The sequence below is a fragment of the Micropterus salmoides genome, unplaced genomic scaffold, assembly GCF_014851395.1.
Source record: "Micropterus salmoides isolate LMB-PRFRI ecotype aquatic unplaced genomic scaffold, ASM1485139v1 Ms_hic_scaffold_4, whole genome shotgun sequence".
NCBI classification, from domain to species: Eukaryota; Metazoa; Chordata; class Actinopteri; order Centrarchiformes; family Centrarchidae; genus Micropterus; species Micropterus salmoides.
The window spans coordinates 11,894,434-11,912,676 of record NW_024043372.1 but is presented as its reverse complement, the minus strand read 5'-3'; the positions used below and the strand labels follow the sequence as shown (position 1 = coordinate 11,912,676).

Below are 18,243 nucleotides of genomic sequence, written 5' to 3'. Positions count from 1 at the left end.
AAATTTGGGTTTTAATAAAATCCCCTCGGAGGAGAGAGAGTAGCTTTCAAAATAAAAGTGAAATAAAGTGAAATAAGTATAATAGACATATGTCTATGTAAGGATTAAAAATAAAATTAAACGGCTGTCGCTTGTCCAGTCTTAGTTGTAACAGTAGGTGGACGTGGCTGAATGGTGTAGACATTTTTAGACAGTTACAGCTAAGTAGTTGAAGAAATTACATTGGAACAGAGTGTTGGTTACAATAGTTAAGAATTATTAATTGTTTAACTTTGTATAGATCACTAAGGTTTGAACTTCAAATATCAAGTGTAGTAGAGGATGATTTTTTATCTTATGAAATAAGAAATTTTTTCAGTAACACAGATGAAAGAAATGCTAAAAGAGAGACTGCCCTGAGCCACAGAAAGTACTGTAGTGGACGTCAAGACTCTGGCTCGATAGTGAATTTTAATATAATGCAGGTGTGTGTGTGTGTGTGTTTGTGTGTGTGTTGTTGAAAGTTCATATTATGGAGATGGGTTTCACTTCACAATACGGGGTGTATGGTTTATATTGTGTTCCAATCGTGCATCACTAAATTAAGCCATCGTCCTCAGTTTATGTTCAATGTACTGCAGATGCCTCATAAATCATTCATGACCAGACCAAGTATGTAGTAATTGTCATCAAGCCTTTGTTTGTCTTGTCTTCTCTGAAATAATTTCTTCAGGAGAAACTTAAAACAAACTCTGAGACCAATGAAATTCTCTACTCCTGGAGAGGCGAAATCTCGGTCTGGCTGCTTTTGAATGTTTTTGAGTTGTATCATGGCAGGGCCGGATGATCACGTCCACTTTTCTAGCTTTGGGAATAACAAAATCTTTATCTTTTCACAGCATCTGGTATGCCCTTACACTAATGCTTGAACTTATCATCACACCTGTTCGCTATCACTTTAACACTTTCATCCGGATTTACAGGAACTTTACGAAAGCTGCCAGATGAGCATAGAGGCTTTTAGAGCTCTGCATTACTGTCATCCGATAGTCTCAGTCTGGCTCTGGAAAATCCACAGCAATCACGTGACCACTAGAATCACGTAGAATCATGTACTTTAGGACATTATTTCTGTTTTTAAGACCAGATTTTGTTGTATAGCATTAGAAAAACTAATGCATAGTGTCCAAGAATTGAAAAATAAAATAAAATACCAATAATAACAAATGTCTTGCTTGACGAAACATTAACATTTTCACAGACTAGATCACATATAATGCAGTTTGCTGTTTCATTTAAATTCCTCATCATTTTTTTAGCCTTGCCTTACTGCAGATCTCAAGCCATAAAACCACAGATATGGGCCATTTTAGAAATAAATTCTTCAATTTAACTATTGCAAGCATTACTGACTGTATTATAGTGCAGTTACCTAAAGTGTTTATAGACAGTAGCTTCAGTCTGAAGCTAATATATCCACACATTTGTCATGTTACACTTCCTGGTGTGAGGCTGATCTTTAGCATATTTATTGTCACAATAAATAGAAATACTTATCTACAACAGGCCAACTGTACAGGACACACCTCTACCTGACCCACGTCAAATGACACTTGAACACCATCTGCTGGGATTGAGAGTTTATCAAAACTAGTTGGCAGGCATGCAGAGAAGTTGAAATCGATAGTTAATAGTGTTGATAATCGGTTGTAATGCCCATTGTCTGCCACTCCAAGTGGTAGTAGTACAAGGTAAACTTAAAGTAACAAAAAACAAGTCTAAACATGGACAATTCCAGGATCAGGATCAATATGTATGAAAAAATGTTGTAAAAATATCTACTTTTATATAATTATAGTGTTGAATAACATCCAGTTTAAAATCTGTTCAAATGAGCACATCTGCAACATGCCGGATGGTAAAAGGGGTACTTGAGCTCATCTGACGATGCTAGGAAATTAAAAAAAACAAACACTGCTGTACAGTATACTCACCATACAGGTGAGAGAGGGAATATCAACAGACAGACACAGGTAGAGAGAAACAAGAGGATGGGTGCAATTTCAAGCAGTGATTTTACATTTTACAGAGTGGCACTTTGAGAGATTGCCCTGGAAAAACCCTGCAGCAGTTTCCCCCCTACTCTGAGGTTTAAAGCTCTAGCCATCATTTCGCAAACAGACGAGTGACATTCACCGAGGTTATTGTGTGTTTGGATACTGAGCATTTCTATTCTTAGAAATGATCAAACTAAGGCACACAGTGAGAAAAAAAGATTAGCTGCTGTGAAGTTTTTTTTTTCATATCAGTAATGGTTCCCAAAAGATGTTTTGGTGCGGACACAGATACACACACACACACACACACACACACACACACACACACACACACACACACTTATTCCTTCTTTTCTCTCTTCACTCTTCATCATCATGCCAACCCTGCGTGTTTCACTCGGCGGGAGACAGAGAGGCTCATTGTTATTCCACAAGGGTCGGCTGATCTCAGCCAAATCTTTCTGTGCCTCGCTCCTCATTCCACATCATTCCTGTATTGTTTGGCTCCCAGGAATCAGAAAATCTCTCATCTCTGGGATCTACTGGAAATGTGGGAAATCTGTGCGTGAAGCTCTCTCCCGGGGGGGTTCCCTACCCGTGCTGCGGGAAAGTCTGAAGGGAAAGCTGAGCAAAGATGGAGAGGGAGACAGAAAGAGGAAGGCTTTACTCTGCTCCGAGTTCCTGGAGGCTACAAAGCCAAAGCTGTTCTAATATTGAGAGATAATGCCTGGCCAAGCTGGGTTTGGTTTTTGGTTGGTTATTATGTGTCACTCTAGGCGGACTGAAAAGAGTAGCTGGCTATCTCCTTGAAGGAAGCATGTGTCTATCCTTGAACAACCAGAGCTCATCAATAAGTGATGTCCTGTCTCTTCCAGTCTATCACACAGAAGGAAGAGCTTCTTTGATTTGTTTTAGAAAACAGTGAACAACACAATACCGTCTGTATTCTCCCTCGCTTTTCAGATGACATCACTTGTTTTCTTAAACTTGACGCTTTTATAGGTTTTTCGAGTTCTCAGAAAAGAGTTTTGGAGTTACACTGAAATCACAGACACCACTGTTATTGTCCCAGTGCCCTTTGCCTCTCTGTCCTGTGACTCTGGCTCAGTACATTCCAGTAGTCAGAGCACAACTAAAAGCAGTGATTGGGCTTCTGCTTTTTTTTGTTTTTGGCCACACTGACACAATTTCACAGTGCCATGCAGCCTTGCCAGAATAATCACTTGATGGGAGTTGAAAGTGATTACCACTGTTCACTCTTATCTCCAATGAGTGCAGAGAATATCGTCCAACAACAACAACAACTGCTCGCCTCTGTGATGCCGGGCCAAGTGAGGAGCAGACGAGGGGGGATACATCCACACAGAAAATAGCAGCTAATGGTTTTCTATGAGAGTGTGTCGCGTACAAAAGATGCATGCACTGTAAGTCGATTCGCATGGATAAGTAATTAGAACAGTGGTCCATCCCCTTACACACAGCCTGCATATTTAACAATCCCTACTGTAGCTGTAGACATACAGCTTGTGAATGTTTGGGTATTGCCACATTCAATTTGGGGGATAAGTCATAATCATCTGGTAGGAATAGCATTAATTTATCATTTAACTTAAATTAATGTTTTTCATTTGAAACCGTTTAACTGCTAATTCCTGAACTTTACAGAATAATAAGGCTAACTCTTTTTTGCAATATCTGGATAAACTGGATCTAATTAAATCCTTAAAAATAAGAAATGAATAATGGGTTTGTAGCTAAATACACATGTAAATAGCATATTTTATGTTTGTGCAATTTTCATTGGCCCAGTAGCAAAGATATTCCCATACTGTAGCTATTCATGTCAAGTAAAAGTTTTGACTCCAGATTTCATGCTACACATACAGTATCTCGCTCAAGGACATGTCAGCATGGCAAACACTCGCTGACACAGGACCTTGAACCCGCGGGCTTCCAGCTGAAGGATGCTCTCATTACTCGCTACATCACTCTGCCACTTGGTGTTTCTCCTGACAGCAGCAGCAAAATGAGGGCGTTTCCTCACCTGATTGTCAGACATGACATAGAGAGAGTTCCGGTCCAGGGAGAAGGCCATGTCCCGGAGGATGGGGCTGCTATCCTTCATCACAGTCACTGTCTCATACAGCACTCCTCCCTCCAGAGGACCGTCCAGTCTGATCTACAAGAGACAGAGACAAATACAGAGACGAAGAGGCAGTGAGTATAGTACACAGTGACTAAATGGTTACTATATATTTGTAGAGTGACATCTGTTGTTTACTGTATATCAATTTGCCAGCTTTGTACGCTTCCTTTTACAGCTGTAGCAGCTTCCAATGTCCCTTCAAAACACTGGTGTTACAAGAAAATATTCTTTAAATGTCAGCTTTATAAGAAATGAGAAAAACAGCCTGTTTTTAGTTTGATGACCACCCAAATAAATTATTTATCTTACAGAGTTTGTTACGTTTTCTTGCTTCAAATGGTTATAAAACCACAAGTTCAACATTTCTGGTCAGTGCAGTACACTGTGAAGCAAAAATCATGAAAAGTACATTCACATTAGTCAAACAATTTCTCCAGAGTAACCAACTGTACAAAATGTCCTCTTGTACAAGCCATGTACATATTGTTCTATGTTGACAAATAGACTTATGTGATCCTGACTAAATAGCTGTGAAGAAATTTTCCTCCACAATAGCAATCAATTAAAACTTTAGCTCATTAACAGAGAAGCTGCGTATGTGAAATGACACACAAAATAGCCTGTTCATTTGTTTAACTCCTGGTAAGACAAAGCAAATGAGAACATTTCCCAAAATGTTGAAATGTTTTAATATAATGGATGAGGATACTTTTCTTTTCCTGAGATGCTATCTGCTAATATCAACAGTAAGTCAGTGAAGTTTTGCATCCAGTAATAATCTATTTCTATATTTTCAGTGATATACTTCCGTATACTTCTTAAAGGTCTAGTATGTAATATTTCTGAGGATTTATTGAGAGAAATGCAATATAAGAATGAGCCATTTATATCTACATAACCGTGGGTCCCCCTTCTATGGATGTCGCCACGTTGTGTCGTCATGTTTCTACAGTAGCTGAAAACGGACAAATAGCGCTACAGAGCGCATTTTGTCACTACATTCTTCAACTAATAGATGACTGTTTCTCGCATTACGGTATGTGCTACAGTGTTTGTGTTTCAGTGTTTGATCTGCATCCATCAACCTACTGACACTTTTTTATTTCCGCAGTATCTCCATGTAGAGGACATTTAGGGGAATCACGTTTTTTGACGACTCTTTCAGAAGTGTGTCAAGCAGGCTACAGACCCTTTTAATGTTGTTCAGAATTTTTCAAATTAAAAGCTCAGTTCAACTCCAAATACTGCATTACAGTTAACAAGCTTCTCGCGCTTTTATTTTGTAAGCAAAACCACTAAAGAGGACATTTTTATGTGAGTAACTGTTGCTGCCATGACTGAGATCTATTTCAGCACCGCTATTAAAGTATATATTTATTTGTATTTTTTGCCGCTATCAAAGCACCATAATCTGACCGTGGGCCAGACATTATTGCTGGCGGGCAGTTTTGGCAAGGGTCCATTATCACAGAGAGAATTAATGTGTTTCCCTTGTCAATGTTTGTATAAACCTTATCTATTATGTGATTTATAATGGACTGTGGTGCAGAAACAGTGACAATGTTAAACACTCTTGGCTTACATTTTCCATCTTATCTGTCAGTGACCAAGTGGCAATAACATGGTTGTACTGAATAATTAAGTAAATATAATTAATTAACGTATATATATACCTAAAGAAACCTCATTTCTTGCTACTCTCTGCTGTCTCAGAAGAGACACCTGAGTGCTGTGTCAGCCACTGTAGCTGTTCTATGCTCTTTGAAAGGGTAGGGAGCAGTGGTAGACTGGAAATTTGATGGCAATTCACAACCCTCACCACAAGATGCCACTAAATCTTACACACTGTACCTTTAACTAGATGAAAAGATTGATGGCAATTAAATGTATGTTCATTCTGTAGAGAGGTCCAGGAAATGTTTAGTCTAGCTTAGCTCACAGTCACCATGAACAGCTGTTGTTTATCTGTAGGCTACAGTAGCTCAAATGAAAAGGCTAACTGTCATAAGCCGCAGTGTCTCATGTTTTATTTCTACATGTTAAATATACACATACAATGTGTAAATACAGAGATTTGGAGTTGTTGGAAACATCTTCGATAAAGGCTACGCTATAGGCTAAAGTAAACTGTTTGTTCCTGCCTCTATCCTTTGTGCTAAGCTAACATTTGGCTAAATACATAACAGGGTTGGCTTGCAAAGAGATGAAAGTGATGTTGATCTTCTTGTCTGACTTCTGGGAAGACAGCAAATAGATCCCCAAATGTTGGAGGATTCCTTAAAAAACAAAAAACAAATGAGTTACAATTTGGTTTTCCGTTGGCAATTGCATGGGTTTCCTGTTATGTGTTAGCCTTTATTACTCTGCGTGTCTGTATTAGTATTAGCACCAATGTGTGACCGTAAGCCTACAGTATACAGGGAGTTTGCAATGGAGATAGTACAGCAAGTATTATTTACTCATTTTTTGCATCAACACCCTCTTGCCTTTTGGTAGTGAGCAGTAGCTCTGGAAATATCTTCATTATTCGTTCAAGAAAGATGTATATGCTACTACTCATTCAGCAGTCCAACTGGCCGGTGCAACTCTGACGGAAATCCAACCCTGAGGTTATAGCCACGATGCAGTTGAGTTCTGAAATGTGTTCAGTGAGCTTGGTCTTAATTTGACTTTGGACTGACTTTCAGGCAGGAATCTTTTGGGGCTCATTAAATGCAAGCATGGAGAACAGATGCCCACTGGTGAAGGGTTTTCACTTCTTCTCTCCCACCTCTGCCTACAAACAAGACAAGATGTGCTGTTGCAGTGAAGCAAACAAATAAGCAGGTCTGTCTTTGTAATAAGTGGTTTACTGATGTTGGAGCTGTCAAAAGGCAGCCTTGTGAGGACGTGAATCTGATTGTAAAGATGTAAAGTGATTAGTAAGCAGAAAAACACTTTATTATTGCTGATATAAACTACCCGTTAGGAGAACTGTGTTTTAACTTCATCTACTTACCACAAAGACAAACCTCCTTGTGTGTGTCCTCTGGTGTGTATTGCATAACCATTGCCAAATGTGTTTTGCACTACAGTGCCCGTTCAATTTTTTATTTCACAACAATGACATTATAAAATCCATCTTTTGTTGGTGGAGGAATGATGTGAATTGCATCATGCAGTAATAAAAACTTGACACTTGAAATCTAAGTCAGAAATGTGAAATGAGAGAGAAAAGTCTGAATAAAGCATTGTAGCTAGACAAATAAATGAGCATTAGCTATGCAAACCCAGGTTGAAGACCTATTTAAATTCCAGGAAGATCGGATCAATAACCATGTGATGCAATTACTGTACAACTGAATTAATTTCTCAATCATAATAATTCAAATAAATTCAAGATAAATAGGAATTGGAGCAGAGAATCATGGAAGTGCTGCAAAACATCTGCAGTACAATTATGCCAGGCTTCCCTGCATGCATCCTGACGCGTGGACTTAGGCAACCTCACCACCCAAATCACATTTGACTGCAGAAGATTTTGAGTGTGTGCCAAGTCTAGCTCGCACACATGGTGGCAGAGCCTCAGCAGTCTCTCAATGGGGACAGTCGATCAATACAAACTGATTACATGATTGGATCCCCTGGGCACCAAACTTCATCAATCAATCACGCCTCTACCTTCCAGGCAGCTGTGACTCTCCAACCATCAGCTCTGACAGCCAAGAATGAAGAAGGGAGGGAGAAAATATGTGCAAATGTGTGTTAGTTTATATGGGTGGGAGGATGCGTACTTCTAGGAGTGTGGAGTGTCATCTTCCACATACAAAAACACAAAAGTAACAAGTGCAGTAGGGACATGGGATTGTCTGTTGTTTCCAGATCTGACTCTCACCGGTCAGACTGTTATTACCTCAACAACTGGCACAAACCTATCTTTTAAATAGTTATTACATAGACAGATTTATCTCAGAGCTAAGCTTCTTTCTCACTCATTGTCTGTTTTTTTTCTTGCCCTGTTTTTGCCTCCTCCTCTTCCTCCTCTTCCTCCTCCTCTCCTGTACCACAATCCCACGCCGTAATGGAGCCAGTTTACATTATGTTTTCCCACACTCCTTATTTCATAAATAGCACAAATAGAAACCAGAGCATGTAAGCATTTCTGTGGTGAAATGATGTTTAAAACCCCCCACAACAATCATCTAGAGAGCCATGTGAGTTTTTAGTTGGGTATGGTTAGGTTGAGGGCCAGAGGAACAGGAATGAGCTCAGACAAATACTGACCCATCATGACCGATCCCTGGTGTTTGATTTCAGAGGATTTAAAAGTGTTTTTATCATTTAAAACAGGGCTGACCAGGCAGAAGCCCTCTGGGAGTACAACAGGTCCTCAATCTCTCTTTAAGCCCCACAGCTCCATAATGAGAGTAAGGCGGGTTTAATTGGTTTTATAATGAGCCTGCTTGTAGGAAATTACACACAAAGTTGCACACACACATGCACATACTCACCTACGCACACAGGCATGCAAACAAAGACACATATACACTTTCTTACAAGCACACTTAGACACTGCACGCTCACTCTTTTGTTGGTTGCTGTCTTTAAATTTGTAGTTGTAAATTGTGTGCATGATCACTTGCTTAATCAGTACACTACCATGGATACTGACATATCAGGAACACACAACCAATATGCAACAATACACATATTATATTGGATCATTTTCACTCGTCATTTCAAGTAACTTGATAAAATCCAGATGATAATTAAGATACTTTCATTATAACTTAGTAACTTTTAAAACCATATTATTAGTATTAGTAGTAGTGGTAATAGTAGCAGTAGTAGTAATATTGTTCTCTACAGTCTGTTTTTGTTGTTTTGAGTGTATTAAGTTTTCTGTATCTTCCTCGTCCGTTGTCTGTCTTTATATTCTATTACTGTCAATTTTTAGCATATCTCTGAAATCTTTATCTATTTGTATTGCACCAGTCAAAATAAATAAATAAAATGTTGCAACATATATTTCAGTTACCCAGATCATGTATTATGACTCCATCTGGGTTTTCTGGTGCTACATGCAAACCAGGAGGTGAGGCATTTCAAGTCTCCTATTTGACATTTCCTTGATTCTCACTTAAACCAGAAGTTGTTCTGGTCCGCCATCTTGCTCTTGCTTTGACATCCCTGACCCAATCTCTGAGGAGCCATGAGTGAGTGAGGATACACGTGAGCAGCCTTCACGTGAGTCTTTTACTGACCAACACGCCCCCTATTGGATATCAGTTATTAATTTGATGTGAGTCCAAAAGAGTGATGAAACTAAGTGGATTACTCCCAAGTTTTATATTTGATATGTTTTCTGATTCGCCATCTAGTTAAAAAGCTGTATTCATTGTAGGTCTGAACATAAAAGGGACACAAACAATATTCTTCATTTATTTCCCCAATTAACTTTTATTATGGATACAATTAAAGGCAGAGAGAGAAGGAGAGTCTGTCAGCAAGAAACACTTTTTACATCATATATCATCATTTCCATTAAGTCATATGTGAGGCTGATAATTCCTGAGCGTCGGCTTTGATATGACTTACATCATTTCAATTTCCCGTGAAACATTTAGCCTGATAAATCATTTACAATGTTCAAAAGAAAGCATAGTCATATTCTAGGTCATGAATTCACAATCTGAATATCAAAAGGAACTTGGGATGCACCCAGTGTCTCGGGTGGTCCGGTCCAGCGGGTGGCAGTAACACACCTGAAGCTGTGTGGCAGCTACCAAAAACACCAGAAGAACAACAACTTTACTGCAGTTTACTGCACTGTAGCAGTTTCGTTGCAACATTGACAGTTTAGCTAGCTGTGTAACAACTATCCATAGATAAAAACACATGGACGAATCTTACAGACTTTCTGAACCACAGCGAGATAAAAATGACCGTTCTAATTTCCGTTTCACCTTAGTTGCACTGGACCCTGTGAAGAGGTATTTCAACAGAGCATTTACATAGTTGTACTTTAACATCTAGCTAGAATGCTGAAATAAGATTTCAGTACACCTCAAATGCTTCTTGGCAGCTATCTATCAGTATATATAGCTGTCCGATCTGCCTGATATGCATTAAGTTACTCAGTGTAAATGTTGTCTTATTTAAGTTGTTAGGATATTGCTTTAAGGTCAATATCAAGGACAACATTTTTTTACCTCAGTAAACCTTTTAAAAGTCAAGCAGATTCCCCTTGTGTCGCCCATATCATGTAACAGGAGAACTGAACTGATTTGCCATTAATACCGCATGTTCATAAGACCATATGATTCTCTCTTCCCAGCTTGTCACAGCTGACAAAGATATATATTTAACCCATGAATAATATTTAAGCCAATAACAGCCTCCTGCTGCTGAAATTCCCTTGCAGAACCTATAATGGATATAAACAACCCAGCTTAGTATGACTTCCACAAACAGATATGCAACCTGAGCCCATGTGCTCTTAACAAAAACAGCCTCCCTTTCTCGTGGCTGGGTTTGCATCTTAAATGCTCGGCTGCACTCTCATCCTGTGAGAACCAAAGAAAACAAAAAAAACAGACTTCTAAGATGTCACTTGGCTTGAATCGGGTTAGTTCTATTGTAAAGCTGCCAGACCTTGCACGAGCAATACACTCACCCAAATGTCTCTCCCGTGAGTATTTACATATGGGGTTCAGTTTGGGATTCATTTCAGGCATTGATTTTATTCATGTTGAGAGAAAGTATACATGGAAATGTCCCTGGACCCCTGCTTTTCCGCTGCATATTGGGAAACCTTGTAAAGGAGTTGATTACTATGTTTATGTGGTAATGACCATCCAGTCTTAAAAATGTGTGTCCATATGCGATCAGCCAGCTAACCTAAACATATGGATGATGACCCAGGAGGCATGGAGCACTCTGTTCAACCAATCATTCCCAATCTGCCACTCTGACAAGGTTTCATCTGTCCCTGAAGACCGCTCTTTTCGACTTGAACCACACATACAACAGCAAACAGTCTTTACATGACATTTTGCTGGAAATCAATGAGTCCTCTTGCATGCAAACATCAGATTTACAGTATTGTTTTTCATATAAAACCACCTAAATTAAATAAGCTACAATTTGGCAGGAAACCACACATAAATCTTCCATTACACTGGAAAAGGGGAACAGAATGAAAACACATGCAAGACTAGATCTAAAGTAGATGTACACAGACTGTAAGCAAGACAGATTTTGGCACAGGCTGACTCAATATTGTGACACAGGGCATGTAGTGACATAAGGGCCAGACAACTGGCCACCTTTAAGGTTGAGTGACTGTGCATATGGTCCGATCGAGGACGACAGCTGAGGAGAGCGGGCATTGATTAGCCCATATATCCATCACGGCTCTGTGAATGCTAATGAGACGAAGCTCAGGATAGAGCTGAGCTGCAGGAGCTAATGAAACAGCAGAGCGTTCAGGGGAGGAGGGGTCACTGAGGTGGAGATGTGTATTACAGGACAGGACTAATCATTCAGCCATCACATTAACTACAGTCACAAAGAGATGTGTATTGATCACAGCCACTAGATACACTATATGTTAGCGAATGCCCACACCCAAACGTGATTACCAACTGGGTCGAAAGAGAGGCGTGTGCGTGTGAGTGAATGTATGTTTTTGAGGGTTATTGTTAAAAGCCCTACATTTGCAGCAGCCACTTTTTCAGTTCGTCCTAACCTTCAGCTGCATGGCGAGCTTCCAAGTCTTCATACCACAATTTCTACAACTTAACCACAGTCTCCTCTCAGTCTTTGCATGTTCACTTCTTTTCTCTCTCCTTGAGGACATGGTTTCCTGTTCTCTGTTTCCTGTCCTCCCCCGTATGGCTCCCATCCCTCCAATCATTCCCATTGTTTCTCAGGTTCCCATGGCCCACCAACAAAAGCAGTGGGAGGGGGACAGTGGAACAATTCATGGCACCCGTATGGTCTTCATTTTCCTGACCGCAATGCAGTCACAGTGCTCTTGTGTGTTTCCATTTGTGTGGCCAAGCAGGAGAAAGACAAAAAAGAGAGGGAAGAAAGGACAAAGATGGCTGAAGAGAGGGATGGAGCTGCTAAATAAAACTGCAGTCAGGAAAAGCAGACAGATACCTTTCTGTTTTATCACAAAGTCGCCTCTCTTTATACCACTTACTTTTTCAGCATCTAATGGTGATCTCAAGTCAAGCTCCTTTCTTGCAGTTATAAAAAAAAATTCTTTCACTTCAGCCTCAAACACACCTATAGCTTGTGCCCCTTCCCTACTCTGAAACTCTATTCTAATGATTTCAATCAAGTCCAAGTTATTTAGCCATGCAGTGGTCAACTATCAGTAAGCTATAATGAATCTGCTATTTGCACATGAGAGTATTTGACTAAGGATTTATTTGCTGCGAGCTTAACATTTTCAACCATTTCTAGGGAAATACTGCTGCTGAGTAGCTGCAGCTACTGGGGTAATGTGCTGGTCCATTTTTATTTTGTTCAACAGCTGCACCCCTAAATTTACCAGCACTGAGCAAATTCTCTTACAAAGATTAAACTTTAAAGGGATCAGTGATTTGCTCAAGAGCTTGTTGAGGCAGCAGCAGGGATCAAATTTGTGATGCTTCAGTTAAAGGACAGTTTCTCCACTAGACCTCCTTTCCCAGCATGTCCAGAGTATTGTCTACCTGAGGGGAAATCCTCTGGCACACATTAAAGAGTTTAATCATATATTAAAATATGACTGCAGTTTCTCTGTGGCAGGTATGACATGAGTGATTTCCCCTCTGAAATAGGATACACACTGAACAGACTAAATATTATTAGGAACATGTTAATATTGAGTTGCACAATCCGGATCTGCTCTGTATGCCATTATAGTCCTTCTGAGCATCACTATGCTCTGAAGAAACATTTCCTCAGAAAATCAATTCCACTCAACACCTGTTATGTGTCTGATGCTGCCACAGGATAGGCATAGCTATAATGTCATTCAACATTGTTTGCTGCTTACCGGTACTTACTTGTTAGGATACAGTAGGATAGAGACAAAAATCTGCTGTCCTTCCGACAAAAAGTAGAACGGAATATTAAACAAGGGGAAATGCGTGTTGTCATATACAGGTCATTTTGGGAGTCGAATATTACTAATCATAAACCATATATAAAACAAAGACTTTTGTCTGGGACTACATTAATAGAGCCTAGAGTTAATTTATAGATGTCAGGGCTACAAGGCCATTGAAATACCATGTGGAGACTCAAAGAACTGGTATTGGTCAGCTTGGGCTGCGGGTGTTTTCTCCTACAAATATCTAAAGCTGGTGGAGATTGTTGAGAGTGAACACAACATGTAAAAGTTGAAGAAAAGACTAATCTGCTGCTTTTCAGTCAACCACATCTACCAAAACCATTTCCACTGTGAACCTTCAGCTTACTGTGATCATCTCTCTATATCACAGCGGATGAAAGACTTAAAACACAGGGATTGCGTGGCAGGAGTCTCTATCAGTAATTAGAGAAGGCAAACTTCCCCATGGTTGCTCTAATGCACTGAGTGGATGAAAGATAATTAATGCATGATACAGCTTGATCATGTACATCTGTCTTGCTGTGCTGCTATCAACAGGTGAAATCTACTGCTTAACTAAAAATCTAAACCAACACCGTAGGGATCTCATAAATAATGTTGTATGTGGTTCTATTATCGCGTAACATGAAGACTTCATAGCCTCTGTTCAGGTTGGACTCTCATACTGCAACACTTGTCTTTGTAAAGAGAGAAAATGACAGGATAAATTTGCTAACCTGTCTTTCAGCTTGCAGTGGTCAGTTTCTGTGGATGAAACGTTACCATAAAGGCTTGAATACGTGTGCACTCCAAATTTAGGTGCAGCTAGCTTAATCGCCTTCTCACAAATGAGTGACAGAAACACAGCAGGTCAGACCATTTGTTGCCTTTTCTAAGAAGTCAGCCACAGATGGTGTGGATGTTCTAGGAGACAGCAGAACAGTGTCTGCAAACGGCAATTTTTCTCTTTCTTTATCTTTCTCTGACACTTTAAAATGCTTCCACAATGCCAACATGTCAATGTTAATTGTTCTGTATTGCTGTAAAAGTGCTGTTTTTGCTATTTTCTGCCGATTAATTTCGGTGGCCGAACATTTGGTGCGTCCCTCTGCTGGCTGGTTTGTGAGGTCAGGCTTGCTCATATTTGTTCCAGATCATCATATGAGCAGGCGCCACACCGCTCAAACTCAAATACGCATTTGTGTGGCAATAAATGGTTAAAACCTTGATGTGAAATGCTAATCCTGCACTCCCTGGGTCCCACTAGCATTTTGCTAACAACTGGAAACTGTATTATCGGTGTCACCGAAAGTTGCATCTATCCATGCCTGCCTTCAGACTGGAATAGATTAAACAAGGATTAGTAAGAGATAATGGCTTTTACCTAGATTCACCTCATTAGCATACGTCACACGAGTGTAAAAGCCCCTTTTGTATTCAGCACAGAGTTACCCACAGGGTCATATTACTCAGCTAAAATCAACCCCCTATGGCAACAAAACTGCGGCAGATGATGAGAGAAATGTCCTGTTATATCTGGAATAGGAGTGGCCTAATCGAGAGACTTTGACAGACACATCCATATGCTGCATGGTGAGACTGTTGGTTAACCCTGTGACCTTTCACCCAGCTTACACCCTTTCTGTGGCAGGCTTGACCTTTGCAATGGCCCTACTGCTGGAGTGATCCGCTGATGACATTTATTGTCATGCCCCATTTCTACTCAGCCTGTCCATTTAGGGGTGATGGAATAGGATTCGAGGGGTGACCCGTGCTCCTCGGAGGCTCCTGGGAGTCTGAATCATGGCTGCACACTCGGTCAGTGTAATGGCAAACTCTGGCCTTTGGACGCTGTGCACTTAAAGCAGTAATAATGGATTTCTCACTCTCTTCACCTAAACCTACTGCTCACTCCCTGATCACAGGCAAATCATACTTTTGCTCTGTTTTTGGTCTATCTTTTCTTTCTTCCTAAATCTGTTCCTCCTTCTTTGTATGGCTTAATATCCTGTCTTTTTACTTTTGTCTCTGTTTTTTCATTGCCATTATTCCGTCTTTGTTTCACAGTCTGTCACCAGTTCTCTTTTTTCTCTCTCTCCATTTCTGTCAGGCTATCTTGTCTTTTCCCCCAATGCCTTATCCAATGAAAGAGCTGCAGTGATGCTATCTGTGCTCCCAATCTGGACACGTGCATGTGTGTGTGTGTGTGTTTGCGTGTGTGTCAGACAGATTGCTCCTCATAAGACTGAGGCCCCGAGGCTAATGTCACAACAGTCCTCTCACACATTTCCTCAGTTGCATGCTGTATGTGCAGTAAGCAGAGCCCGCAGTGCTACCAAGTCAATCCAGTTAGATCAAAGAATGAGCCTTATAAGAACTTGACTTATAATATGTCATTACAGCATGCATTTCAATTAAACATGATGGACAACGAGCTAAATCAACTTCATGAACCTCTCAGAAAGAGGTCATCTTATGTCTATGGTGTAAGGGATCCTCATTCCTGTTTTTCTGTACATCAATTTGGTAACTCATCTATAACGTATTTTATTTTGCTTACTTTGCTTAACTAGCATATCATGTTAAAGTTGTTGTTCAGTGAGTGTCAAACATCCTAAATATATCACAGTTAAGCATGCCATAGACCATTAAGATGTCAGTATGCTTTAAACAAAGTCTGAAATCCCCTTCCCTGCACCTTTCTGAATTGGTGGGCTATGTCCGACAATCTGACCAGCAACTACACTCAGCGATTGGCCAGGTGTGCATAGTTGAGAAAAAAGTCTAGATCTGAAACCATTAGTCAATTAATTGATTAGTCACTTGACATAAAATACTTTTTTTTTGATTTATTGTTTCAGTACTTTTTTCAAGCAAAAATAATAAGCTGACCATATCTTCTCAGATGTGAGGATTTGAGGATTTTCCTTGTCATATATGACAGTAAACTAAATATATTTGGGTTTTGGACCGTTATCAGCGTGCTGCTATCAACAGGTGAAATCTACTGCTTAACTAAAAATCTAAACCAACACCGTAGGCATCTCATAAATAATGTTGTATGTGGTTCTATTATCGCGTAACATGAAGACTTCATAGCCTCTCTTCAGGTGGGACTCTCATACTGCAACACTTGTCTTTGTAAAGAGAGAAAATGACAGGATGAAGTCAGTTATCAATTGTGTAACATTTTACAGCCAAAACAATTAATCAATTTACGGAGAAACTAATTGAGAAACTGATCAGCATATGAGTCAGGATTGAAAGTAATTGTTACAGTAATTGCTACTTCATCAGTTTTTGAATCGACACTATGAATGCCTTTCAGGTGAGTCTGTCCGAAAGTGTGCACCATTATCCCTTTCTCTCCTCTCTCTATGACAGCAGGCATTTCACTTCGCCCTCAAGCGGGCCACTTTTGTCTTCAGACATGGTCAAATGACACAATGTTTGAACAATACCCTTTCAATCATAGTCTGACCTTTACACTTGTCTGTACTCTGTATCATCTTCAATGCTCCAATGTAAGCGCTGCAGAGTAGCAGCTACGAATACTTTTCGTTACTTTTTTCGTTACATTGAATACATGTGCTTTTTAAATTTTAAATTTTTAATAAATTTGCAAAGATTTCAAACAAATTTCTTTCACGTTGTCATTGCGGTGTATTGTTTGTAGAATTTTGAGGAAAATAATGAATTTCATCCATTTTGGAATAAGGCTGTATGTAACATAACAAAATGTGGAAAAAGTGAAGCATTTTGAATACTTTCCAGATGCGATAAGACACTTCAAAAGAATACATCTAACAGAAGGCTGGCTTTGAAACAAGGAAAACACAAATTAGACTTGTCAGACAGTCAAAATATTCTTGGAAATCATTGTATTTTAACCAGTGAAGGATTTAGGGAAGTGATTTGAACCTGCCTAAAGAGACAAGATCATTTTGTTTATAAATATGTAAAAATTCATGTCATGTACACAAAGATAATTTTCAAAATCAGTGAAGTTGTCCTGTAAGTACTCTGTAATACTAAAAGCTATTCAAACCAAAAATCCACCAGGACGGTGTTAAACAAGAGGCACTAGAGCTGCATAATGTCCTGTTAGTAATGCAGCTAATACAAAGGAAGTAAAGGAACAGGCATGTGCTTTAATTTTGGCTCAAGTAGTCATCAGTGGAAATTTACACAGATTTGTCCTTGTCTAAGAGCACCCGTCCAAAGGCTGAAGCACAACATGTAGTGCTGCATGATTACTGCACCTTTGTTCAGCTGCAAATGTCCCACCATAATCACCATGATGTATCGAACATAACCAGTTATGCTAATTAGGGCATTCATTGAGCAGATTATTGCATTAATTAGTGTTAATGGATTAAAGATCATTATTACATAAATGTGCCATAGAACTGAGTACTTGCATTTTAGCAATTGTTACTAATTTCTATTAATTTAGCTATGTAGAGAGCTAGCTTTGTCGTAAAATAACTTTCAGAATCATATTCAGAAGGAATTTGACTCGACTTGACTCAATGTACTTAGATAAAATAGACAGCTCAGAACAATTAAGAACAACACAGCTGGACAGAAGTAAAGGATATATAGAACTATTTTGTGCACAGGTATCTGGCAATATATATATAAATTGATATATACCTGAACATATGTATACAAAGCACCAAAACCATTGATCTTTTCCAATTCTTAATCCCACTTACTAAACTCTGATTGGTTGATTGTTCTGCCAGTCAGCAGAAATAGCCTTCAGACCTATTTGAATCGCTGTAGAAACCTGAGATGTAGGCAGCGATTCTGAGGTCTGGGACCATGCAGGGTACATTTTGCATTTCTATTCAAAAACTGAAACAGGAAGATAACTTTCAAAAGAGACAGAGATACCATTGGGTCACAAATAGCAGCCTCAAGAAATCACTTAAGATAAATGACGTAATTTGTCATGAAGAGGATCTGGC

The 18,243-nt window shown here is 39.5% G+C and overlaps 1 protein-coding gene across 3 annotated transcripts in view; it reads right to left on the bottom strand.

Moving 5' to 3' along the window:
- LOC119886299 (plexin-A2-like) overlaps positions 1-18,243 on the bottom strand; it is a 79,843-nt gene that overhangs the window by 40,333 nt on the left and 21,267 nt on the right. For all 3 annotated transcript variants that reach the window (XM_038696945.1, XM_038696946.1, XM_038696947.1), the window contains one exon: positions 4,081-4,215. In XM_038696945.1, the coding sequence (XP_038552873.1) occupies positions 4,081-4,215 (135 nt within the window). The remainder of the gene's footprint in view (positions 1-4,080; positions 4,216-18,243) is intronic.